The following is a 27,493-nucleotide window of genomic DNA, read 5'->3' as shown; positions in this document are numbered from 1 at the left end:
AGATATCCACGAAAATTTATAGATCAATTATGAAAATATAAAATATTGAAAATAAATTAAATATAAATATAAAAGTATATTGAATTATTAAACTTGGCCACTGAACCTTGAAAGACCAAGTATGTGATTCAACTAATAAACTTGGTTGTTGAACCTCAATTAACTCAAATCTACAATTAAAAGGATACATGTGGATCACTTCATTTCAAAATGATATCCCATTATGTCTAAATACTTCACTTAATGGAGATTAAAGGACATTGTAAACTTTGATATTAGGCTTTACATGAATATGACAGACCTTAGCATCACATTATCAAATCTTATGCTCATTTGGCTCATGTTATTGTCACATTATCCAATCCCAGTCTCGCATTAGATTGAAAAGATTGACTTCAATGGGCATTGAAGTGCATGCTATTTTTTCATGCACAACAGAAAAGCTATCATCACATTATGAAGCACTAGGCTCATTTGTCTCATGTGCTATTATCACATTATCATGAGAAGTGAAGAGACCTTGAATGAATTTGGTGTTTCCTACTTCCATGAGATGAGTGACATGGAATGTTTGTGAATCTGCAACCCTACACGAGAGGAAGACAAAGGTGAACATCAAGGTGAAGGAAGCAAAACCACAATGATCACTTGGTAAAAGGACAACCAAATTGAGAATAAAGAAGACAAAGGTGAACATTTAAGGTGGAGGAAACATAACCATGAGGGTCACTTGGTAAAAGGATAACCAAATTGAGAAATAAAGAGAGAGGTCTTGGTTGCTACTTAAGATTTTGAGATACATTGCAAGTGAAAATTGGCAAGCTTGCCCATTCTCAATGAAAACGTATACATTGCAAGTGCAAATTGGCAAGCTCGGCCATGCTCAATGAAAATGTACATAAACTTTAAATGAATTTGGAGTTTCCCACTTCCATGTGTTGAGTGTCATAGAATATTTGTGAACATCCATTATTTCACCTACCAAAAATATAAAATTATTGAAAAAAAAAAAAGACCAAACACCAAATAAAACATAACAACAACATTGTGAAATGAGAAAAAAAGACAAGAAAATGTTTGATTAAAAAACCAACAAAAATAACAATGGAAAACAAAAATTAATAATATATATATATTTTTTATAAATTAACAATTATATATATATAAACATTTAAATTTTTAAAAATAACTTTCAAATCCAAATTAACAAAATTCTCATATATATAAAAAAAACAGAAATTTAATTTTTATTTTTTCCCACTTTCATTAAAATATATATATAAATAAAACATATACCATTATTTTCCACTTTATTAAAAAAATAAAAACAAAATATACATAACATATAACATCACCGATTTTATTTTTAGTTTTTTTTCCTTCCAAATACATCATTTTCCTTTTCCTGGCCTTTTTCAAATGTAACTAACTAAAACAATTATATAATAAAATAATGAGATCCTGGCCTTTTTCAAATGTAACTAACTAAAACAATTATATAATAAAATAATTCTCATTAAAGATATTTTATACTTTTTATTAATAATTTTACCAAAATTAAATCCATCAAATTACTCACATTCCCTATCGTCCATTTAAAAATAAATTCATCATTATATTCCATAGTTGAACATAATATAATAAAGTAGTGCTATCTCTGCCATGGTTAAATATACTGTCACAACATTACTGAAATCTGTCTGTTAAATCACTGCGTTACCATTACCTGGGCTCCAATTCAGTAATGGAATCAGTGGCGTTAGAAGCAGACGCAGACGCGGGAGTGAACCCATAACGGGTAGACTCGGTATTTGGGGAAACATGAGAACTCACAAATGCAGGCTTTGTGGGATCTGGGATGTCCGTAATGGAATCAAGTGACAGCATCGAAGTAACTGTCGACATTGATGGACGAAGTGACGATTCGGCTTGTAAACACAAAAGACCAACCTGAATGCATCTCACCGCTTGCTTTTCATCGCAGGTTTCAATAATTGCTCCATCAATTATCCCCACAATGTTTCCAGCTTCATATGACTTCCATACCTGCATAATCACAGAGGCTTCGTCATTCTGATCAGATATATACACAGTGGACAACACATCCTCAATATCGTCATGGTCTTAACTTAATTAAGGTAGATATGCTCAGTTGGGAATAAAAGGGAAATTGTATCTTACCCATCCCAAAAGAATCTGCATTTCAGGTGGCAAATTGTAATCACTGTTCTTTCTTCCTGTGATAATTTCGAGGACAAGAACGCCAAAACTATAAACATCAGTTTTTACAGATACTTGCCCCAACATAGCATACTCTGGTGGCATATAACCGCTGCATATACAGAGTACAATGTCAAATATCATAAATTAATGAAAAAATTTAGAAATAGGAAATGATAAAGTTATTTGAAAGGAAGCATAGTTGCAACCAAGATTGTCAATCCATCCCCAGATCAAGAATGCAAAACACCACCTTTTCTTGAATCAAGAATGCAAAACCCCACCTTTTCTTGAATATCGTAAATTAAGGCAAAAATTTAGAAATGCGAGATGATAAGTTATTTGAAAAGGAAGCATATTTGCAACCAAGATTGTGAATCCCCAAACCATAAAAAGGCTTAACCAAGAATGCAAAACCCCATCTTCCAACCAAAAATAGGTATAAATACAATTACAATATTGTCAATGCTATTGAAGTAATATCAGCAGAGTAAAACATCTGCATTAACAGAGTAATAATTGTATTGAAATCTCACTATGTTCCCACAACTCCTGTGCTGATGTGAGTTTGGCCATCAGGAAAAAGTCTTGCTAAGCCGAAATCTGCTATCTTAGGGTTCAGTTCCTCGTCCAACAACACATTGCTTGCTTTAACATCCCGATGAATAATGCGCGGTCTCGAGTCCTGATGAAGATAGAGAAGCCCACGAGCTACTCCCATTATTATATTGTAACGCTTTCCCCAATCAAGCTGGTTGCGTTTGTTTGCGTCTGTATCGGTGCATGACATTAATTAATTTGACATAATCTGAATATCCTGGTTGAAACAGTGATAATATTAATTTTCCGTCTACTTTCATAATAACATGGAAGCCACTTACCGAATAAGATTTGATCAAGGCTCTTATTGGGTAAGTATTCATAGACAAGCAATCTTTCTGATCCCTCTACGCAGCAGCCCAGTAGGCGTACAAGATTTCGATGTTGAATTTCGCTTCCAAGTTTAACTTCATTTAAAAACTCTTTTCTTCCTTGCATGGATTTGAAGGACAGTTTTTTGACGGCTATTTCTTTTCCATCTGGTGTAGTTCCCTACAGTGTAAAAGTTTTGTAAATTATTAAGCTTAATTGTAAATCCCCAATATAATGTTTTCAAACTGCTAATCTACAGTCAATTGTGCGAAGAGAAGAGCCTGAATACCACTCTATTTTAAGATAGTAAATATCATTAATCGAAGCTTACTTAGCCCAGCTTACCTTGTACACAGGACCGAATCCTCCTTCTCCAAGATTGTTCTGATTATCAAAATTTTTAGTGGAAGCGAGTAATGTTCCCATAGTAAATATTATGTGTCTATTATTATTGACGAGTACGAGTTCTTCACCTTCATCATCATCTGTATTATGAAAATATAAAATATAAATATACTTTCTGTATTATGAAAATATAAAATATAAATATAAAAATATATTGAACATAGTATATTTGTCTTATCTAAAGACCCAGTCTGCAATTCAACTGTTAAAACCTCAAATAACTCAAATCTTCCATCAGGACAGTCACACATACACATCTAACGCGCATTGTAATCATATATATAAAGTGCCAGAGGACACTGCCCACGTTTTACCACTTTTGCGGGGAAGGAGGAAGGGGCACAAATATTCTGCCGAAGTTATTGTATTGGGGGACATTATTATGTGTAAAATTGTTGGGTATTGATATTTTAAAAATTAAATTGGATTTAAATAAATATAAAAATTATTGTGAAAATATAAAATATAAAGATTAAATTATATTGAATATAGTATACTTGTCTTATTTAAAGACTCAGTGTGCAATTCAATTATTAAAACTTTAAATAATGTCTCATGTGATCTTAGCCGAATTTTTTTTTGTAAACCTCAAATAACTCAAATCTTCAATCAAGACACCCAGACATACACATCTACCACCAGGTGTAATCATATATAAAGTGCCAGAGGACACTGGGCACATTTTACCACTTTTGCGAGGAAGGAGGAAGGGGCACAAACAGTGGCAGAAGTTATTATTGTATTGTGGGGACATTATTATGTGCAAAATGGTTGGGTATTGAGATTTTAAAGATTAAGTTGGACTTAAATACTGTTATAGAATGGGTACATAGATTTTTTCAAATTAATCCATACATTCTTACTGGATAGATGAGGGCAACAGAGCTTTCATCAAATCACATACAAGCATGGGTAACCTGAACAGAATGGGATTGCAGACATGTTGTAAAAAAAGAAATTGCAGCAGAAATAAGTATAATTCACTTTTATGCACATCAACATAGTTCAGTAGTAAATGAAGGAATTATAAAGATCCTGTAGCATAACATTACATAATATGTATTTTGTATAAATTGTAATGATTTTTATCGAATTTATGACCGAAATACTACAGAAACAATCAGAAAAATGTGGAATCATAAATAAATTTTAGGAAATATGATATATAAATAAAATTTTGTATTGAGCTAAAATATAATGATAAATCTGTAACAAAAATGTGTATGGGAATAAAAAACAAATCAGAAACAATCCATTGTAATCACTTTTATTTATGAAAGATGATTTATTTTTTGCGAGTGGAAAAAAATACAAGGAGCGAGAAGGCGAAGTTACGGGTATGTGCTACCTTTACCTTCGTTACCGCTTCTCAATTTGGCAAACTTCATTCTTCTCCAAGTTGCGAATAGGCACAGGGTTAACATGAGAACCAAGCCACCCACAACCCCTAAAATTATGGGTGTTTTCTTTGAAGCCTTCATCCCTCTACCATTAAAGAAAGTATGTGGTGGCGTAAGCACACTTCGATTAAAGAAAAGATGTATTGCATAACGAACTATGCAGCTTTGACTCCAATATTCAACTCCTGCATATACAGAGGATGAGAATATGTGATCGATTGAGTATGACAGACATGTTGTGCAGTCTTTACTGGATATATCTCTAGTGCCGTAAATTTTTTGAGACCAGGCCGTAAATTTTTTGAGACGAGGAGTATGTAGTACTCAATGCAGATCGTTTCGGTTCAAGTGCTGCTTCAGCTGATAATTTGTTTAAGAAATCTTTAACATCCGCCTGAAAGTTTTTATTTGGAATATAGACACCCGTGTCCCCCCCGAAGTCCTCATGGTAAATAGACCCTATACTTGTGTCCATTTTTCCGATGAAATTGTAGTTTTCATAGCGTAAGAAGCACTGAAAAGGCCAGATACTACCTCCAGTCACATGCGAACAATTTTGTTTAAGCATATAAGTTGCATATTGTGAACAATGGTAGCATTGGTCGGCTGGGATGTCTTCTCTGCATTGGAGGAGGGCATATACTTTGTGAGGACTTTGGCCATACACAGAGATGTTAAACCCTGTTTGCTTCGTGCGTTGAACAAGCCTAGCAAACACTATATTCAGATTGCTCTCAAACGTACTCCCTTTCGTATATTCGGAGCTGCCAGTGCAGTTATATGTGGTGGTCCCTGTGTCTGCGTTGCAAATCTGTCCATGAAGTGTAATATTAACAACAACAATAATTATACCGATAATGAGAGAGGATGCAGAATCTCTTCCATGGATGCTGAATGCCATCGCACAATGCTGCACAGACATACCAAAACTTTACGATATCATGTCGCATAAACAGAGACTTATATTTATCAATGTTCATTAATGTTTAGTTTCACATCTCTTAATGTTCATCACATGTAATGCGTTGATTTGGTATTTGATAGGGAGGTTTTTTGTATGCGTGGCCGTGTCTGCCCCCTTGATGAAGTTAGGGTCACGAGAAAAGTCACAAGAGTTCTTCTGTTGTATCTGCTCCATGGTGGTCGACTTATCCAGTCAACTCTTTTGGATGCGCCAAAGTCGTTGCCGTGTCCGATTAGATTTTCACAGGGTCAAGAGAAGAGTCAGATCAGATTTTCACTAGAGTTCTTCTGTGGTATGTGCTCCATGGTGAGTGAGAATCAAGAATTAAGAGGTGGTCGACTTATCCGGTCAACTCTTTTGGATGCGCCAAAGGGTTGCTAGGCTCTTACCCATCTCGAAGCTCCATTTAAATATTTATTAGGGTATAAATTGAAGTAAACAAAAGTAATTATACGATTGATAGTGAAATTTAATTAGTGACACATTAATTTGATTATAATTAATTAATTTGAGATTTTAAATATTCATTGAAAACTATTTAAACATATTATAAATTTAATTTATTTTAAATTTGATAAGTTAAATTATCAAATTCAACTTATTTTAATAAATGGATAAAAAATATTATAAATAAAAAATTTAGTTTACAGCTGTTTAAGAATAATTCAAATTTTGAATTCAATAAAAATTTATAATATATATATAGATATATTTTAAAAATATTTGTTCATTAATTAATTCTTATTATTTTTTATTATATTTATTTTTCATCCCCCATTTATTATAAAATAATATGTAATTTAGTTATTAGATACAGTTAGAATTTTTAGAAATTCACAAATACACTTTATTAAACAATAATTATGATTGATCCGAAAGAATTATTTCTCTAAACATTATGAATAACAAAAGATTAAATTCATAAATAATTATGGAATTTTATTAATGTTGCACGAGCTCACAATAAATTTACATCTAAAAAAATTGTATCTTTGGCTATGTTCTATAGTAATTTGGAGAAAACTAGAGTCTCTAGTGAAAAAAGAAATTGAGATCTATGTATTCCAAAAGCTTATTCCAAAAGCTTCTAATAATATAAATTCTATAATATACACCAAAAAAGTTACATACTATAGATAACACAGGAGAAAAACTGAAATAGAGTGAAATACTAGAGGAAGAAAAAGATGTCCAAATAGAGTTCTTTTGAGAGGAAATAGACACCCCGAACTACCATAGGTGATAACAAATCTGAACAAACCCCATCATCATAAAACACATGGTCCTTCTCATGGAGCTAACATGAATTTGCTAATGTAGGAATTTTTCCTTCAAAGCAAATGAGATCTACCAACCAACTCCATTTATTATAGCATTCACGTGTGCTAATATTACAACCCATGGAAACCATTTAAGTAGGTATTATGCTAACTCTCCACTTGTTTCATCCATCATATGATATCTCATGAAATTAACTTTATCATGGGATGGGATGCATGTATATGTGAGAGTTAATATGTATGGAGCCCTATGAACATGAGACTGCTATATTGGCTAGAGAATTATTGTTATACTTGAGGTACATGTGCACATGAAGGAAGTCCACAACCAAGAGGAGGAAATCCCCAATCAAAAATTCCTAATGATTAAGATTAGCTTGGGATCTAGAGGGGTATAGCATGATATTAAGTGTCGAATCAAGTTATTTTAATCACCAATCACTCGTAGAATGTCATGTTTTATGGTGGTTTCTGGGTTCAATCCTTGAACCAGTGAATACGATTTCACTTGGTTTCTAGTGACTAGACCCAAAATCCGAGCAAAATAAAGTGTGCATTTTCCTCTAAGGCATAGAACTACCCACGCCCTACACCCCATCGTTGACATTTTCAACAACACGGTTCCACTTAGATGCTCCATTATAATGGATGACAAAATCTTCTTTCTTCTTTAACCATATTTGAGAGTATTTATCAAAAATTGTGAATTCCAAGGAGGACTATGACCAGAGGAAAAGGGTTAAGAAATCATTGAATCGAGCTTTTTTTGGAAGATCTAAGAATTGCTTATTAGAAAGTAAAAGTTGTGATGTTGTAAGATTCTTTTCTAACAATTATCTTGCTCTCAATGCTACTTCTATTAAATGACTTCAAAGATCCTAAAAATCACTTTATTTCATTCCAACTAGACTTTCTTGTGAACGTATTTTTGAAGGGTAACCCATACCCACTTGAAAATCGACTTTCAAAAGAAAGAACTCAAGTAGATCTTTGGCCAAGAATCAAAGAATTGGTTCACAAAGTTAGGTCATTGAACTTGATAAGAAAGACCAACGATGGAATTTTTCCATACAAAACTTTGAAAAAACACATTTCAAAAAATGGTATGTTGATGTTTCAGAGCAGAGGTGACACAATGCAGAAACTGAAGGCCCTTGGAATTTTGTCTGCAGAAGTGAATTTTCCACATAACAAGAGGTTATCCATTATTACCAACATAATCATTTATCATCAACATCTGCTAGTTTCAATGTCATTAGAATATCAAGACTCACTCTTCTAGATTTATTGGTCCTCAAATCCTTTTGCCTCTACCTAGGTAAACAATGTTGAGACCTTCAACTAGCAAGCACTCACCCACCCTTCCTAGTGAGTCCTATAGGCGAAGGCCTCACTCAACCCCTTCTTGGTTGGTGATCAGGTTTACATTCTGAAAGGACATCACTCCACCCTTCCTAGTGTGTGATCAACATCCAAGACCTCACTCCACCCTTTTAGTGTGTGCTCACCCAATAGAGAATGTCCTCAGAAGTATTACCTCTATCCCAAGACACATATTTCGAAAAATCAGCAACCGAATGATCAACCCCACAGTGACTCTAACTGTTCCTTGTGCTTGACAGTGAAAGCTACTCCAAGCATTTCTTTGGAACTCGTCACCCTCTCTAGAACTACGCCACACTCTCCCGGCTTAAGATCTACTCATCAACTCCCAATTTTCCCCACAGAATCTCCTAGTGCTGCTTATGAAGCCCTCCGTGCCCTCTGCGTTAGCCTCTACGACTTCTGTGTCAACCCCTATGGCCCTCTGCATCCTCTTCGCTGGCTCCTATGACCTCGACACCATCCCTCCTTGGACTGTGCTATCTCTCCCGACACTTTTCTACCTCTCTGCTATCTATTCTGTTGAGATTGCAACAAGATGATGGAGCTTAGTGAAAAGAGTCGCCTTCACTAAGTGGGCCCGTAGGCTATTTTTGGTGCAAGTCTATTTTTAGACATATGGATCATGTCTATGGATTGCAGGTTGTTCTTTATGGATGATTGGTCAAGTTGGGAAAAATATATGGACTTCTATGTTTAGATCACAGCAGAGTGACTGCTCAGTCTAAATATAGAACAGTCAAATATTATTAGCTCATAATGATATTTGGACTATAAACTTTATCTTATTCTCTTGGAGCACTTCAGGATGAGCTACGGATTTGGTACATGTAGATCCTAGAAGGAAATACATGGTTACCTATGGGATGACTAATATTTGCATGCAAGACTTCAGTTAGAACTCAAGTGAGTTGAGTTTAGTGGACTGGAGGTGCAATTGATGGAGTTGTGTTCAGTTTAGCTTTGTTAAACTGGTTGTATTTAGTCTAACTGGCAAATAGACTAGAGATGAGTTGGGTGAATTAGTTATTAATTAATTCACAAGTTATTAACTCATAATGCAGCTATAGAATACATCAGTTAACTCAGTTGCATGTCAGTGCATGTTCAGTTCAGCAGGGACAGGTGTTAGAGGATCAGATTGCTATTAGTTGTGACTATAGTTGTGCATGATGATTTGCACAATCAGAGGGATTGAGTATGCCAATGAATTGGCCAATACTAAGAATTGTAGCCTGTGCTCACGTCCAACACAGTGTGAGTGATTCTTTGCAGGTGAAATACGAGTTTGGTAAACCATTCTCATCAGTTCTTCAGCAGGTATTGAGCTGTGGAGGCAGGCAAGCAGTGGAATAGATTTTGAGATCAGATCTAAACTGTATTGTGTGTAACTGGTGGAGCTGGTATTGGATTGCTTGTGATAAGCATTGTACTTTGTTATGTTACATGTTCTCAATCATTAATATACAGATAGTGTGGGGTTTCTAGCGAGATGCTTTCCCCGGGTTACATACTGTGTTAATGTGTGAATGCTCTTGATGTTTTATTGTTATTGATGCTGCTATATTGATGATCAACATAGAGGAGCTTATGTATTGTGTATGTATTCCGCAATAGTACATGATCAGGGTAATCTCTGTTGAATATGTGTTAAATTATTCAAAATTTCTACATGGTATCGGAGCGCTTTGATTTATAGAAGTTCTACATGGTATCAGAGATGTTGATCATCTGATGTACTATTCAGGAAGTGTTTACGTTCTATTTCTTCAGGAAGATTCTGTAATCAGGCCAGGTAGCCTCTGGATTCATCCTTCTTTTCGAAGGTGAAATATCCGGTGAATGCCCATACAGTTGATCTCTGTATGAGAAATATTGTGTTCTCATGAATCTTAGATCTGAGGCGGTTGAGTTGGTTGCTGGTGGAATTCGAATTTGCAGTAGTGTTTTCTTGGTGACAACGCAGCAATGTCTTTCATAGGATTGCGATTGGAGTATGCTCTTGAGGGCAGCTCAAACTATATTGCATGGAAGGATAGGATGGAGGCAGTATTGGATGATAACGGGCTGAAGGATTTCATAGAGACGGATGTCCCAAATCCTACTGATGCAACTCAAGCTGATGCTTGGCAAAAGAAGACTGCAAAATGTCGAAGAATTCTATTGGAGGGCGTGAGGGATCACATTGTGTCCAGCCTCCATGGAAAGGCTACTCTGTATTTGATGTGGAAATCATTAACAGAATTATTCCAAAGCAAGAGCGATCAGAGGAAGCTGGCGCTCAAAGATAAACTCAGAAACATCAAATGCGAGAAGGGTGAAAGTATGCCCAAGTATCTCACGAGGTTCACTCAGTGTTGAGATGAGCTCGGAAGTGTGGGGGTTACTGTCAATGATGAGGACTTGGTGAGCTTGGCTCTCCTTGGTCTTCCGAAGAGTTGGCATTCCTGTTAGGACTCTGTCAACGGTCGGGAGAAATTGCGAGGATGGGAAAGACTGTGGTCACATCTTGTGCAGGAGGAGATCAGGCGGAGTACCAGGGACAGATCTTCATCAAAGGGAGCTGATGAAGAGAATTGCGCTTTGGCTGCCAAAGCAAAGAAAGGGAAGAGCAAGAAAGCTTCTCAGTCTGATGCGAAAGGCAAGAAGTAGAACATGTCCAAGGTGAAGTGTTTTCACTGTCACCAGCACGGACACTATGCCACTAATTTTCCGCAGAAGAAGAAGAACAAGCAGGCTGCTGGATCTTCAGCAGGAGAGGCTCTAGCCTCGCAGTTTGAGCTTGATTTTTCATTGATCGCATGCTCGTTTTCAAGTGTGATGGGATCGGTGTGGTTCTTGGATAGTGGTGCGCCTTTTCACATGACGTGAGATAGAGATTTGTTTTATGATTTGGAGGACAAAGATCTTGGAGTGCACATCGAGATGGGCAATGATGGTAGATACAGTGCGACTAGTTTCGGTACCATTTCCTTTGAGAGGGAGTCTGGTAAACCCTTCGTATTGAAGGAATTCATGCATGTTCCAGGATTGAAGAAGAATCTCTTCTCTATGGCAATGCTAGAAGACAAGGGGTATGATTTTGTTTTCGGCGAGGGAAAAGTTTTCCTGCGCACCAAGACAACTGGTGAGACCCGAAAGATAGGGGTTTGAGTAAGGAACCTTTATCAGTTGCATGTAGATGGATGCGCAGCAATGACAGGCAAGGCAGAAGGATTGGTGAGCTGGGATGATGGAGAGTTGTGGCACAGGAGATTGGGTCACCTTCACCATGGAGCCTTGAAGATACTGCAGCAGATCACTGCAGGGCTTCCTAAAGGCACTCTTGCGTAGTCAGATCAGTGCAAGGGGTGTACTTTGGGGAAGTTTGCGAAAGCCACCTTTCACGAGAAGGATAGTCACACCACGACGATCCTTGAGAGAATTCACACAGACGTGTGTGGAACTTTCTCAGTTGCTTCGACAACAAAACACAGGTATTATGTGATTTTTGTTGATGATTTCTTTCGTAAGTGCTGGATCTTCTTTATGTAGAAGAAGAGTGAAACATATTCAAAGTTCTGTGAATTTAAAGCACTGGTCGAGAAGGAGTTAGGGAGGAAGGTGAAGGCTCTTAGGAGTGCTAATGGTGGTGAATAGATCTCAGACAAGTTCAAGGATTTCTGCAAGGCAGAAGGGATTCGTAGAGAGCTCATAGCTCCCCATAACCCACAGCAGAACGGGGTAGCTGAGTGGAAGAACAGAACAATCGTGGGTGCTGCACGGGTGATGTTACATGATCAGGGCCTACCCCTTCACTTGTGGGCGGAAGAATGCAATACAACAGTTTATGTGCAGAACCGTTGTCCTCATAGGATACTTGGCATGAGTACACCCGAGGAGGCTTATTCTGGTAAGAAGCCTCATCTTTCTCATTTGAGGATTTTTGGTGCTAACGTTTACATGTATGTGATGAAGGATGCCAGGAAGAAGTTGGAGCTGACCACAGAGGTTGGGATATTTTTGGGGTACACTGATACACCCCACAACTATCGTGTGTATTTTCCAAACAATGGTAAAACTGTTGTGCGACAGGATATAAAATTTCAGGAGGAGAAAGCCATGAAGTGTTCGCTTGAGAGGGAGCTACACTTGCATGCAGATGAGGAGCTATTAGTTCCTAAGAATGAGCTTCAGGACGTGGATCAGCCATAGGATGAGGTTCATGGAGTGGAAGAGTCTACTCATGCAGCACCAACCATCAGAGGGCGAAAGCGCTTGACAGAAGCTGAGCGACTGGCTCAAGATGCAGAGAAAGTTGTAGGATCACCTACAACCCAACGCAGGTAGAGACAGTCACCGGATCGGTACACTAGATACATGGCTTTTATGAGCAAGTGTGTTGTGACTGAGCCATCCTCTTTCGAGGAAGCTGTGGAGGATCCCGCGTGGGTAGATGCCATGGTGGAAGAGTATGATTCTATTGTCAGAAACAGTGCATGGGAGATTGTTCCTAGACCGGAAGGGAAATCAGTGGTGGGTTCGAGATGGATCTACAAAGTTAAGCAAGCAGCTGACGGGAGTGTGGAGAAGTACAAGGCAATATTCGTTTCCTGAGGCTTTTCACATATAGAGGGGATCAATTATGAGGAGACCTTTGCACTTGTCGCAAGGTATTCTTCCATACGGATGATTCTTGCTCTCTCAGTGCAGATGGGATGGCACATTCATCATATGGATGTGAAGACTGCATTCCTCAATGGAGTCATTGAGGAGGAGGTGTACATTGAGCAGCCCAAAGGCTTTGAGGTCTTCAGTAGCGAGTCACATGTGTGCAGGCTCAAGAGAGCATTGTATGGGTTGAAACAAGCACCATGTGCTTGGTACACATGGATAGACAACTATTTCACAGGACTTGGATTCTCCAAGAGCGAGGCGGATCCGAACCTATACCAGATTGTGGTGGAGGATAAGTTGCTTATCATTGTACTGTATGTTGATGATTTGATTCTAACAGGTGATGAGCTGTTGATATTGTCATGCAAGAAGGATCTTGCTACAGAGTTTGAGATGAAGGACTTGGGCCTCCTTCACTATTTCCTAGGATTGGAAATATGGCAGCGCAGTGGTGGACTGTTTTTTTCTCAGGGCAAGTATGCTCGAGAGATACTGGAGAAGTCAACATGCATGGCTGCAAGCCTGTTGCTACTCGTCTTCCTGGAGGTTGGAGGAAGGAGGATGCCACTTCGGGAGAAGAAGTGGATGCCACTGTTTATCGACAGTTGGTGGGGTCGCTGATGTATTTGGTCAATACATGACCCGATATATGCTATGTAGTTAACCAACTTTCACAAGCTATGGTTAAGCCTACCAAGCTCTTTTGGAAGGCGGGCAAGCATGTATTGCGCTACTTGAGAGGCACATCGGGATATGGATCTTGGTACAGACAGGAGGATGCAAATTGGGCAGTGAGCTCAACAAATGACATCAGGTACCATCATATCAGAGATTGTGTGCAGCAGAGGATCATGTTACTTTCATACATTCCAACGGAGGATCAGGCTGCTGATATTTTGACGAAGGCTCTCACCAGGAGCAAATTCGAATACCACCGAGGCAGGATAGGGGTTGCTGATAATCCATATCTTGGCGAGAGGGAGTGTTGAGATTGCAACAAGATGATGGAGCTTAGTGAAAAGAGTTGTCTTCACTAAGTGGGACCGTAGGCTATTTTTGGCGCACGTCTATTTTTAGACTATGTCTATTTCTAGACATATGGATCATGTCTATGGATTGCAAGTTGCTGTTTATGGATGATTGGTCAAGTTGGGAAAAATAGATGGACTTCTATTTTTAGATCACAGCGGAGTGACTGCTCATTCTAAATATAGAACAGTCAAATATTATTAGCTCATAATAATATTTGGACTAAAAACTTTATCTTATTCTCTTGGAGCACTTTAGGATGAGCTACGGATGTGGTACATGCAGATCCCATAAGGAAATACGTGGTTACCTATGGGATGACTAATATTTGCATGCAGGACTTCAGTTAGAACTCACGTGAGTTGAGTTTAGTGGACTGGAGGTGCAATTGATGGAGTTGTGTTCAGTTTAGCTTTGTTAAACTGGTTGTATTTAGTCTAACTGGAAAATAGACTAGAGATGAGTTGGGTGAATTAGTTATTAATTAGTTCACAAGTTATTAACTCATAATGCAACTATAGAATACATCAGTTAACTCAGTTGCATGTCAGTGCATGTTCAGTTCAGCAGGGACAGGTGTTAGAGGATCATATTGCTATCAGTTGTGACTATAGCTGTGCATGATGATTTGCACAATCAGAGGGATTGAGTATGCCAATGAATTGGCCAATACCAAGAATTGTAGCTTGTGCTCACGTCCAACACAGTGTGAGTGATTCTTTGCAGGTGAAATACGAGTTTGGTAAACCATTCTCATTAGTTCTTCAGCACGTATTGAGCTATGGAGGCAGGCAAGGAGTGGAATAGATTTGGAGATCAGATCTGAATTGTATTGTGTGTAACGGGTGGAGCTGGTACTAGATTGCTTGTGATGAGCATTGTACTTTGTAATATTACATGTTCTTAATCATTAATATACAGATAGTGTGGGGTTTTTAGCGAGATGCTTTCCCTGGGTTACATACTGTGTTAATGTGTGAATTCTCTTGATGTTTTATTGTTATTGATGCTACTATATTGATGATCAAAGTAGAGGAGCTTATGTATTGTGTATGTATTCCGCAATAGTACATGATCAGGATAATCTCTGTTGAATATGTGTTAAATTATTCAAAATTTCTACATATTCTTCAACCTTGGATAAAAATCCCTTGCTGAACTACTCGTCACTGCAACTGATCTCTAACTCAATTTCCTTAGTAAACCCAACCCTAGAAAATCCAATTCTTGATCTATCTTGGTGTATCTCCAACTGACCCTCAATCCTCCTCTTATGCTCGAAGTGTTGATGATTCAATGACTGAGATTATGTCCCTAATCAAGAGCTAATATTAGATCTGGTTTGATCCTCATCACTTAGAACTTTCCCACCCATTTTATATTAATACACATTAATATTTTATTTTCCTAGGTTTAGACTTAGGAACCCATTAAAAATATTAATTATTTTAATATCACTTGATCTGGGTGGAATTTGTCCAAACGATTTCTGGGTCTTGGAGATCTCATGTGCCTTAGACTCTCCACCAAATTTTATAGCTAGAGCACATCTGATGTTATGAAAAATCAACATTAAGAACACTTTTTTAATACTCTACCTTATTATTCCATTACTCTATGATAATTAGGTAAGCCTCATTATTGATGGTGTCTTCCACATTTTTTTGCATGATCCAATTCCTTCATTTAGTTCTTTTATAGTGTCCTCATTCTCTTTTCGATGTAATAAATATAGTTTGCTTGTGGGAAAATTAGTTTGACCTTCATTATCTATATACCACAAGTGAGTTGGCTCTAACCACTCAATATATCTAATGGGCTCCTCATACCCTTATACTAAGACATCATTGAGTATTATAATTAGATGTATTGGATAGTAATGAGATGTCTAACGAGTGCATTTTTTTACTTATTTCATGTATATCTTAAATAAAATGTGGAATTCACACACCTTGACAGCTAGAATAACCATTTTTTTCAATTTTGTAGTATGTATCCATCATTTCGCTCAAGGAAATTTATGATCAGTTATTGAACCCTTTAAAACATGGATACAGTGTGAGTGGACTAGCAATACAGAGCCACAACCTCCAAGCAACAAACACATTGCAATCTATGAGATTCACACTTGCCATCAAACCTCTAGGATCTTGGCTCTCAATCATCATTTAAGTCACTCCACCCCCCTACACCAAGGTCCGTTGTTACTCAGGTTTGGCTTTTAGTTCAAAACCCGTACAATTAATTCTAGGATTGGCTTCTTTTCATGGTATCTCTAATCTCTTCAATATGGAATTTTGGTTCTCGCTTTTCTATTCCCTTCTTTGGTTCAGTTTTTGTAGCAAGATTCCTCACTTCATCCTCCTTGTAATTCGAATTCTCTCCCCCTGCTCTTAGCCAGATAAGCTTAATCCCTGTGAATCCCCCCTGTTATTACTCTATCAGCGCTATGTTCTTCCCTCGTGCACAGATGACCATTTTTCTCAGTGGGACCTAGTTTGGCGAACTGGGGTGTAGAAACCTTGTAGAAGCAGTTTGATCGGGCCAGTAAAACTTTACTACTTTAGCATGGAACCTTACAGACATATACCTTTCCAATGAAATAAGAATCATCTCAATTGTAGTATTTATGCAAAAATTATGTCACTTGGAAGATGACCTTCCAGTTTTGACCACCATAATTTGAGAGGATGACATTTCATCCCGCATTATTCATGGAAAAGGGGCTAACCACCTCAACACGATGAATAATACTTTAGAAGACTCCATATTGTAACTCTAGTTAAGAGTTAAAGGATTGAAACTTAACCACTAGTAGGCTATCAAGTTGTATTATAATCGAGCCACTAGGAGAAAAAGGGGTTCCATTTTATGAGAGTGCATTTTCTTCCATAGATGAGTAGAGTAAATGAGAGTGGAGTAGAGAGAGGAGAGAGAAAATAGATATGGTTTATGCATTGTAACATTGCATGCACCACAAGTCTCTCTCTTTGTACTTGCATCTATTTTCCATGTAGAGAAAAAGAGTAGAGAAACCTCACCTTCTAGTTGGGTTTCCTCCTAAAATGGTTTTTGAGGTTATATCTTGTGTCAATTTGTGGTTCATGAGTTTTATTTCAATTTTCTCTATTTTCTGCATAATTATCATTTACATACATACACAAAAGATAATAATTAACAGATCCAAGAATCTAAGGAGAAATAAATCCTCATAGTTTATATTTTGATTTTTCTAATATATTTTAGAAGATTTATTGTGATGAATTGTCTAATGAGATATCCATGATAGTTTATACATCAATGATGAAAATATAAAATATTGAAAATAAATTAAATATAATATAAAATTATATTGAATTGTTAAACTTGGCCACTGAACCTTGAAAGACCCAGTATGTAATTCAACTAAAAAACTTGGCAATTGAACCTCAATTAACACAAATCTATGATCAAAAGGATACATGCGGGTCACTTCATTTTAAAATGACATCCCATTATGTCTAAATACTTCACTTTAATGGAGATTAAAGGACGTTGTAAACTTTGATATTAGGCTTTACATGAATATCACAAACGTTAGCATCACATCATCAAATCTTATGCTCATTTGGCACATGTTATTGTCACATTATCCAATCCCAATCTTGTATTAGATCGAAAAACTTGACTTCAATGGGCATTGAAGTGCATGCTATTTTTTCATGCACAACAAAACACCTATCATCACATTACGAAGCACTAGGCTCATTTGCCTCATGTGCTATTATCACATTATCATGAGAAGTGAAGAGACATTGAATGAATTTGGTGTTTCCTACTTCCATGATATGAGTGACATGGAATGTTTGTGAATTTTACACTAGAGGAAGACAACGTGAAGGAGGCAAAACTACAAGGATCACTTGGTAAAAGGACAACCAAATTGAGAATAAAGAAGACAAAGGTGAACATTTAAGATGGAAGAAACATATCCACAAGGGTCACTTGGTAAAATGTTAACCAAATTTAGAAATACGGAGAGGCCTTAGTTGCTACATAACATTTTTAGATATCTTGCAAGTGAAAATTGGCAAGCTTTCCCATGCTCAATGAAAATGTAGTGGGACATTAAATGAATTTGGAAGACGTTAAATGAATTTGCAATTTCCCACTTCAGAGTGTTGAGTGTCATGGAATATTTGTGAACATTCATTATTGCACTTACCAAAAATTTGAAATTATTGAGCGAAAACGAAAGACCAAACACCAAATAAAACACAACAACAACACTATGTGAAATGAGAAGAAAAAGACAAGAAAGTGTTTCATAAAAAAACCAACAAAAATAACAACTAAAAACACAAATTAATAATATATATATATATATATATATATATATATATATATATATATATATATATATATATATATATATATATATATATATATATAAACAATTATACACAAAAATATATAAACATTTAAAATTTTAAAATGACTTTCAAATCCAAATTAACAAGATTCCCATATAAAAAAATAAAATAAAAAAATAAATATTAAAGTCTTAATTTTTTCCTCTTTCATAAAAAATAATAATAAAGATAATATATCTATAACATATATCATTAAACAAATTTTTTTTTTGTTCAATACTTCCTTTTCCTTTCCCCTTTTTCAAATGTAATTAACTAAAAAATCACTATAGAAAATATTAGACAAAATAATAAAACAATTATATAATAAAATAATTCACATTAAAAATATTTTACAATTTAAAATTTTATTTTTTTGCACTTTCATAAAAGATAATAAAATATAAAATGCCTGTAACATATAGCATTAAACAAATATATTTTTTCCAATATTTTTTTCCTTTTCCTTTTCAAATGTAACCAACTGAAAAATTACTATGAAAAATATTGGACAAAATAATAAAACAATTATATAATAAAATAATTCTCATTAAAGTAGACAACACAAAATAAGTCTTGTTCTACGGTAGACAACACAAAATGAGTCTTGTTCTAGAAATATAGACAACATAAAATGAAAGACTCTGAAATATCAGAAACCTCAAAAACCACAGCACAGAATTTTGCAATCAATTTTACCAAAATTAAATCCATCCATTACTCACATTCCCTATCGTCCATTTAAAAATAAATTCATCACTATATTCCATAGTTGAACATAGTATAATAAAGTAGTGCTATCTCTGCCATGGTTGAATATACTGTCACAATATTACTGAAATCTGTCTCTTAAATCACTGCATATTAACCATTACCTGGGCTCCAATTCAGTAATGGAATCAGTGGCGTTAGAAGCAGACGCAGACGCGGGAGTGAACCCATAACGGGTAGACTCGGTATTTGGGGAAACATGAGAACTCACAAATGCAGGCTTTGTGGGATCTGGGATCTCCATAACGGAATCGGTTGAGAGCATCGAAGTAACTGTCGACATTGGTGGACGAAGTGACGATTCGGCCTGTATACACAAAAGACCAACCTGAGCGCATCTCACCGCTTGCTTTTCATCGCACGTTTCAATAATTGCTCCATCAATTATCCCCACAATGTTTCCTGCTTCATATGACTTCCATACCTGCATAATCACAGAGGCTTCGTCATTCTTATAAGATATATGCACAGTGGACAACACATCCTCAATATCGTCATGGGTATCCCTGATAGGTTTGCACATGTCAAACTGAATAGCATGGTCTTAACTTAATTAAGGTATATATGCTCTGTTGGGAATAAAAGGGAAATTGTATCTTACCCATCCCAAAAGAATCTGCATTTCAGGTGGCAAATTGTAATTAGTGTTCTTTCTTCCTGTGATAATTTCGAGGACAAGAACGCCAAAACTATTGTTGGGTATTTTTAAATGGAGAAAATACCAAAAACCAAACACACAAACACCACAGAGCCAATGCTCTGTTTCATCTCTTCCAGAACCTTTGCACAGCGAAGCTATTAAAACAAATATGCTCATAACAGCTCATTACACAGCCATAAAACATTTTTCTATTGATTAAAAACAAACATTCTGTTACATACTTCTTCCTCTGTTCAAAGAGGGAATCACAAAAAAAACTCTGCTGCTCTCACAGATTTTCCACTGCTGTGGAAATTACAAAACAGCTTCAAGCTGTTCCTGTGTTTTCTTTATGGTCAACAATACATAACAGTTTGCCTCTGTTATGTTTTCAGCACTGCTGTGCTTCCTTCTCAATTCTTCTTTCCAATCCTGCGCGAACACACTACACTGTTCTTCGTGAACAACACACAAAAAAAAAACACGCACCCATCATGCGTAGTCACCATACCCATGAAAACTAATTCACGTCGGCCCCCTTTTCTTTTTACTGCATATACATGCGGGCTCAACACATACAAAAAAAATTACAGCATACGCAGTCACTACTGCACTAAAAAAAAACTACATGACACATTGCCACACGCCGGCATACATGGCGTTATATAAAAAAAACATATAAAAAAATAACGTGGCCCATAACTAAAATTAAACACATGCCCATAACATATTAAAAGCCTCACTAAATTCTACGTATGCCCATTACCTTATTAAAGGCCTCACCAAAAAAACTACGACCAACCATTAAGAGCATTAACGCTTCCATCCTCGGCGGTCAGCGGAGAAGTCAAACACTCCACGCAATTTTTGATTTGACGCGGGCGGGGTCGGCTGACGTCACTTCGGTGCCACGTGTCGCCACCCTATTCGTTGTGCCCGGTCATTAACCTCCGCGCAGCTTCGTGGAGATCTGAGTCAGCAGACCCGATCCAACACAATTCGCACACCACTGTCCGGCAACCAGCACGACCTTTAGCGTCCGGGGAAAGTGGTTTTTCGGTGCTCGTACATGGGACGCGTGGCGGCAAGAGAGTGTGTTCGGAGCCCTTCCGGCGGATACAGCCTTTTGCCAAAGGCGGTGCGAACAAGAGGGTGGTTTCGTTCTGGCGGTTTCGGGTGCAGCGTGCTGGCTGCCCACGTCCGCCTGCCGCTGTGCAGTTGGAATTAATATTCCAACACTCCCCTTTAATTTCAACTGCTGGGCATTCAATCTTACCCAAACATCATCCTCACATAGAGGGATTCACCAACTGCTTCTGATGCAGTTCACAAACAAACAAAGTTGTCTTCCTCTTAATAGAGGGATTCACCTGAAACTGTGCTTAAGAGCACCTTCCTCATGACAGAGGGATTCACCATGTAACTGTGCTTAAGAGCACCTTCCTCATGACAGAGGGATTCACCTGTTATAAAAACATCTTCCTCTTAACAGAGGGATTTACCAAACAATGCTAAAAAGCATCTTCCTCTCAACAGAGGGATTCACTAATGACTATGCTGAAAAGCATCATCCTCTTGATAGAGGGATTTACCTTGACAATGTGCTGAAAAGCACCTTCCTCTTTAACAGAGGGTTTCACCAAATGACTGCTTCAAATGCAGTTCCAAAACAAACAATCATTGCACTGCTGTGTGTGCAAGTTCATTACAATGTTCTTTTATGCTGCTGCATATTCTCTGCTACACTGTTGTGCCATCTTCTTTGCTGCATCTACCCCACACTGCTGTGTCTGCTCCACGCTACTGCGTCTACACCTGCACTGCTCTTACATTTCTTTACAAACTCTGCATTGCTGTGCGTCAATAAAAAAATCACATGTGCGTTGCTGTGCCTTTCCTTTCTCACATTCACACTGTTGTGTGAGAATTCTTTACTTGTGCACTAATGCGTGCTTCCCTTCTTCACCATGGGAAAGCTTTTCTTCGCGCTGCTGCGTGCTCCCCTTCATTAATTACAATCATACTTCTGTTGTGTCTTACTTGCATTTCAGATGCAAACAACACACTCACTGCACTTACATTTACTGCTGTAAAAAAATTCTTTTACCTGTGCTGTTGTCCATAACTTCTTGCTGCTGCATTTTTCACATTTGCATTGCTGTGTAAAAACACATTTCTTCAACAAAACTTTAATGCTGCTGCATCTTTCTTGTTTGCTTTGCTGTGTGCTTCTCCTTCTTCACGATGGGAAAACTTTTCTTCAAGCTGCTGCTGTCCATACACTTGTTGTTGTGTTGCTGCTGCAATTTGCACTACTGTGTGCACATACACTTGGCACTTCATTCTCCACGAAAAAAAATTAACACGGGCTGCTGCCTTTTCTTATGCACCCTTGCTTCACACAATCTTCAGCTTCATTCATTTTATTTTCACAACGCACTGCTGTGCAATCCCTTTCAATTTTCTGCTGCCTCACACATTCTCATTCATTCCATGTGCATTAAAACTATGCGCTGCCCCTGTTTTTCTTTATGCATTTCTATGCATATTGCATTATAAAAAAATATTACATTTTTCACTACTGTGTGAAAAATTTCATTGCATTCTCAGCCACTGGGCATTTACACTCTGCTGCGTTTTGCCTTCTTCTCATTTTCTTCTCACTGCTTTGCATTTTCATTCCCAATACAAAACATTTCCATCTGTTGTGCATTACACTCACTCTGCTGTGAGTATTTTCTCTCACTTTACATAAAAGGAAAACTACATTCCATTGCTATGCATTTCAATGCATGTGCACCACAAAAATAATTTCAAACTGCTGTTCATTCTAATCCATGTGCTCCAAAAAAAATTTCCAAACTGCTGTTTTATGTTCTGTCTTCCCACTGTTGTGAGGGTTTCCTTGCCATGCATACTTTTCTTCTTGCGCTGCTGCTCTTCACATTTGAGCGCTGTCCCCTTTTCTTCTCTATGCATTTTTGTGCATATTGCATAAACACAAAGCAAAAACATTGCTCATTTCATCACCGCTGCATGTTACCTTTCAGAGGGATTAACAAAGATTTCATTTGCAACTGCTGCGTTGCAATACATCCTCCATCAACAAATGACTGTTAATACAGTTTAGCAAACAAAAAATTACAAGCTCCCCTTTAATGTGTGCTTGTCTTCTTTTAGCAGACTCTTCTCAAAACAAATTTAGATCCACTGGGGAGTTCAAGGGGTTTTCATATTGCCTTTCCTTCCTTCTCCATACTTGTGTAACTTTCTTCTTTTGCATGGGTCTAGCTTGTGTAAGAGCCCATGTCAAGTTACAGTCACGTGCCATATGCCCAATGTTATGACACTTGAAGCATTCAACTTCATTCATGAATAAGAATTCATGATTTCTTCTTGTGAAATTATTTCTTGGAGATTGTTGGGGACCACAACATCTATCTTTATTAAATGCTCTACAGTCTCTTGCCATATGACCAAAGTTTGAACATGCATAACAATAACCATAAAATGAACTTTGGTACCTGGGAGACGGAGGTTTCATTGATGTGCTTCTGAAGCCTTGCTGCCTTGAGATCCTTTGATGATCACCATTGCCTCTTGCCTTTTTGTCATCAGCTACATTTCTTCTTGGAGCTGGATTTCTTCTATTGCAGCCTTCATTTTTCTCCTTGCCTTTGCTGGAACTAGGGGCTTCACCATCTCTTTCTGGCTTTTTCACATCTCCTTTGCTTAAAGCATCCTCATCCTTGTTTGAGGGTTCAGCTACATACCCAAGTCCTGATTTATCAGATGGAGATCTATGATAGCTAAGCATGTCATCCAAAGCTTGAGAGCTCTTCATGATCTTGTTCATCCCTTCAACCTTCTTCCTGAGGAGGACAATCTCTTCTTCTAACTTTTCACATTCATTACTTTTCTTTGCTAGTTGTCCCTCAGTTTCTTCCTTGCTACGAGTAGCTTCAGCTGCTACTACTTTGAAGGAGATAACATCAGTCTTCATTTTGGAGATTTCTTCATCTTTTGCTTGACTGCTCTCCATTTTCTTTTCAGCTCCTTGTGCCTGCTTCCTGGCTTCTTCTAGTTCGGACTTAAGGGAGGAGACCTCTTCCTTGTACTGTCCAATCTCTTCCACAAGCTTATTCACTCTCATGTGCCTTTGTTCAAGTTGACTTGTCAAAGCATCTGCCTGCTTCTTTGCTTCATTCAGCTGATTTGTCATGGATATGACTTCTTCATGATGTTTCTTCTTGCATTGGTCAAGCTCCTTCTTAAGCTTGGCAAGCTCTTCATCCCTTTCTTTTACTTGAAGCTTGATGAGGTCAAGCTTTTCATTCTCAGCTTCTATGATGGGTTCATAATTTTCTTCTTGACTCATTGTCATGGTCAGTGCTCCCTTTGCATGAAGGTCATGCAGTCTGTCCCATATATCCTTTGCTGATGTGTATTTTCCTAGATTCCTTTTCACAGAATCAGGCAGCCCATCCAAGATTAGTTTTGCTGCTTGTGCATCATACTCCATGGATTCTTTATCCATCTTGCTATCATCAATCACTGACTCCCAGACTTCAATCCCCTCAGACATTAGGAAAGCCCTCATCATTATTTCCCATACATCAAAGTTTCCATCAAACTTTGGGGTTTCAAATAGAATGTATTCAAATAGATTTCCTTCTAGTTTAGTAGAGGAGGGAGACACATTTTTAGCAGGCTTGGAGGCTTTCTTCTTTGACCTTGCCATTCTTAACTATACTCCAAAATACTTGACTGTGTTTTTTTTAAAACAACTGACTGTCTCTATAACAGTAACTCAAAAACTTTGAGGAATACCTGAATCCCTTTGGCTGAGGCTTCACACTGCTGGAGAGCCTTCACTGCTGGACAAGTTTGACTGCTGCAACCACACCTTCCTTCAGCTTCTTTGAGTCTTCAAAGAGCCTGGACTAGCTCTGATACCACTGTTGGGTATTTTTAAATGGAGAAAATACCAAAAACCAAACACACAAACACCACAGAGCCAATGCTCTGTTTCATCTCTTCCAGAACCTTTGCACAGCGAAGCTATTAAAACAAATATGCTCATAACAGCTCATTACACAGCCATAAAACATTTTTCTATTGATTAAAAACAAACATTCTGTTACATACTTCTTCCTCTGTTCAAAGAGGGAATCACAAAAAAAACTCTGCTGCTCTCACAGATTTTCCACTGCTGTGGAAATTACAAAACAGCTTCAAGCTGTTCCTGTGTTTTCTTTATGGTCAACAATACATAACAGTTTGCCTCTGTTATGTTTTCAGCACTGCTGTGCTTCCTTCTCAATTCTTCTTTCCAATCGTGCGCGAACACACTACACTGTTCTTCGTGAACAACACACAAAAAAAAAACACGCACCCATCATGCGTAGTCACCATACCCATGAAAACTAATTCACGTCGGCCCCCTTTTCTTTTTACTGCATATACATGCGGGCTCAACACATACAAAAAAAATTACAGCATACGCAGTCACTACTGCACTCAAAAAAAACTACATTGCACATTGCCACACGCCGGCATACATGGCGTTATATAAAAAAATATAAAAAAATAACGTGGCCCATAACTAAAATTAAACACATGCCCATAACATATTAAAAGCCTCACTAAATTCTACGTATGCCCATTACCTTATTAAAGGCCTCACCAAAAAAACTACGACCAACCATTAAGAGCATTAACGCTTCCATCCTCGGCGGTCAGCGGAGAAGTCAAACACTTCACGCAATTTTTGATTTGACGCGGGCGGGGTCGGCTGACGTCACTTCGGTGCCACGTGTCGCCACCCTATTCGTTGTGCCCGGTCATTAACCTCCGCGCAGCTTCGTGGAGATCTGAGTCAGCAGACCCGATCCAACACAATTCGCACACCACTGTCCGGCAACCAGCACGACCTTTAGCGTCCGGGGAAAGTGGTTTTTCGGTGCTCGTACATGGGACGCGTGGCGGCAAGAGAGTGTGTTCGGAGCCCTTCCGGCGGATACAGCCTTTTGCCAAAGGCGGTGCGAACAAGAGGGTGGTTTCGGCGGTTTCGGGTGCAGCGTGGTGGCTGCCCACGTCCCCCTGCCGCTGTGCAGTTGGAATTAATATTCCAACAACTATAAACATCAGTTTTTACAGATACTTGCCCCAACATAGCATACTCTGGTGCCATATAACCGCTGCATATACAGAGTACAATGTCAAATATCATAAATTAAGGCAAAAATTTAGAAATAGGAAATGATAAGTTATTTGAAAAGGAAGTAAAACGTCTGCATTAACAGAGTAATGATGGTATTGAAATCTCACTACGTTCCGACAACTCTTGTGCTGATGTGAGTTTGGCCATCAGGAAAGAGTCTTGCTAAGCCGAAATCTGCTATCTTAGGGTTCAGTTCCTCGTCCAACAACACATTGCTTGCTTTAACATCCCGATGAATAATGCGCGGTCTCGAGTCCTGATGAAGATAGAGAAGCCCACGAGCTACTCCCATTATTATATTGTAACGCTTCCCCCAATCAAGCTGGTTGCGTTTGTTTGGGTCTGTATCGGTGCATGACATTAATTATTTTGTCACAATCTGAATATCCTTGTTGAAACAGTGATAATTTTAATTTTCTGTCTACTTTCATAATAACATGGAAGCCACTTACCGAATAACATTTGATCAAGGCTCTTATTGGGTAAGTATTCATAGACAATCAACCTTGCTGATCCCTCTACGCAGCAGCCCAGTAGGCATACAAGATTTCGATGTTGAATTTCGGCTCCAAGTTTAACTTCGTTTAAAAACTCTTTTCTTCCTTGCATAGATGTGAAGGACAGTTTTTTCACGGCTATTTCTTTTCCATCTGGTGTAGTTCCCTACACAAAAGATCGGTATAAAAGTTTGGTAAATTATTAAGCTTAATTGTCTTTCCCCAATATATTGTTTTCAAACTGCTAATCCACAGTCAATTGTGCGAAGAGAAGAGCCTGAATATCATTCTATTTTAAGATAGTAAATATCATTACTGGAAGCTTAGTTAACCCAGCTTACCTTGTACACGGGGCCAAATCCTCCTTCTCCAAGCTTGTTCTGATTATCAAAATTGTTAGTGGAAGCTAGTAATGTTTCCATAGTAAATATTATGTGTCTATTATTATTGAGGAGTACGAGTTCTTCACCTTCATCATCATCTGTATTATGAAAATATAAAATATAAATATAAAAGTGTATTATGAAAATATAAGATATAAATATTAAATTATATGGAACATAGTATACTTGTCTTATCTAAAGACCTAGTCTGCAATTCAACTATTAAAACCTCAAATAACTCAAATCTTCAATCAAGACACTCACACATACACATCTAAAGCCCAGTGTAATCATATATAAAGTGCCAGAGGACACTGGGCACTTTTTACCACTTTTGCT

At 37.6% G+C, this 27,493-nt stretch overlaps 1 protein-coding gene across 1 annotated transcript; it reads right to left on the bottom strand.

The window, feature by feature from the left end:
* Nucleotides 1–1,722: 1,722 nt before the first annotated feature.
* On the bottom strand, nt 1,723–27,254 carry LOC149174974 (uncharacterized). The gene is made up of 14 exons (XM_089421024.1): nt 27,113–27,254; nt 26,727–26,937; nt 26,382–26,616; nt 26,193–26,251; nt 20,013–20,104; nt 19,516–19,835; nt 5,790–5,847; nt 5,581–5,748; nt 5,262–5,451; nt 3,478–3,617; nt 3,102–3,312; nt 2,757–2,991; nt 2,182–2,332; nt 1,723–2,046 (listed from the first exon to the last, which is right to left on the bottom strand). The coding sequence occupies exons 1-14, from the start codon at nt 27,191–27,193 to the stop codon at nt 1,723–1,725; spliced, it is 2,475 nt and encodes an 824-aa protein (XP_089277150.1). The 5' UTR covers nt 27,194–27,254.
* Between the last annotated feature and the right edge of the window lie 239 nt (nt 27,255–27,493).

Source organism: Pinus tabuliformis, chromosome 4_1, assembly GCF_031772625.1.
Source record: "Pinus tabuliformis cultivar Carrire ecotype Pingquan chromosome 4_1, CPIR1, whole genome shotgun sequence".
Classification (NCBI taxonomy): domain Eukaryota; kingdom Viridiplantae; phylum Streptophyta; class Pinopsida; order Pinales; family Pinaceae; genus Pinus; species Pinus tabuliformis.
This window is presented reverse-complemented; position numbering and strand designations above follow the sequence as displayed.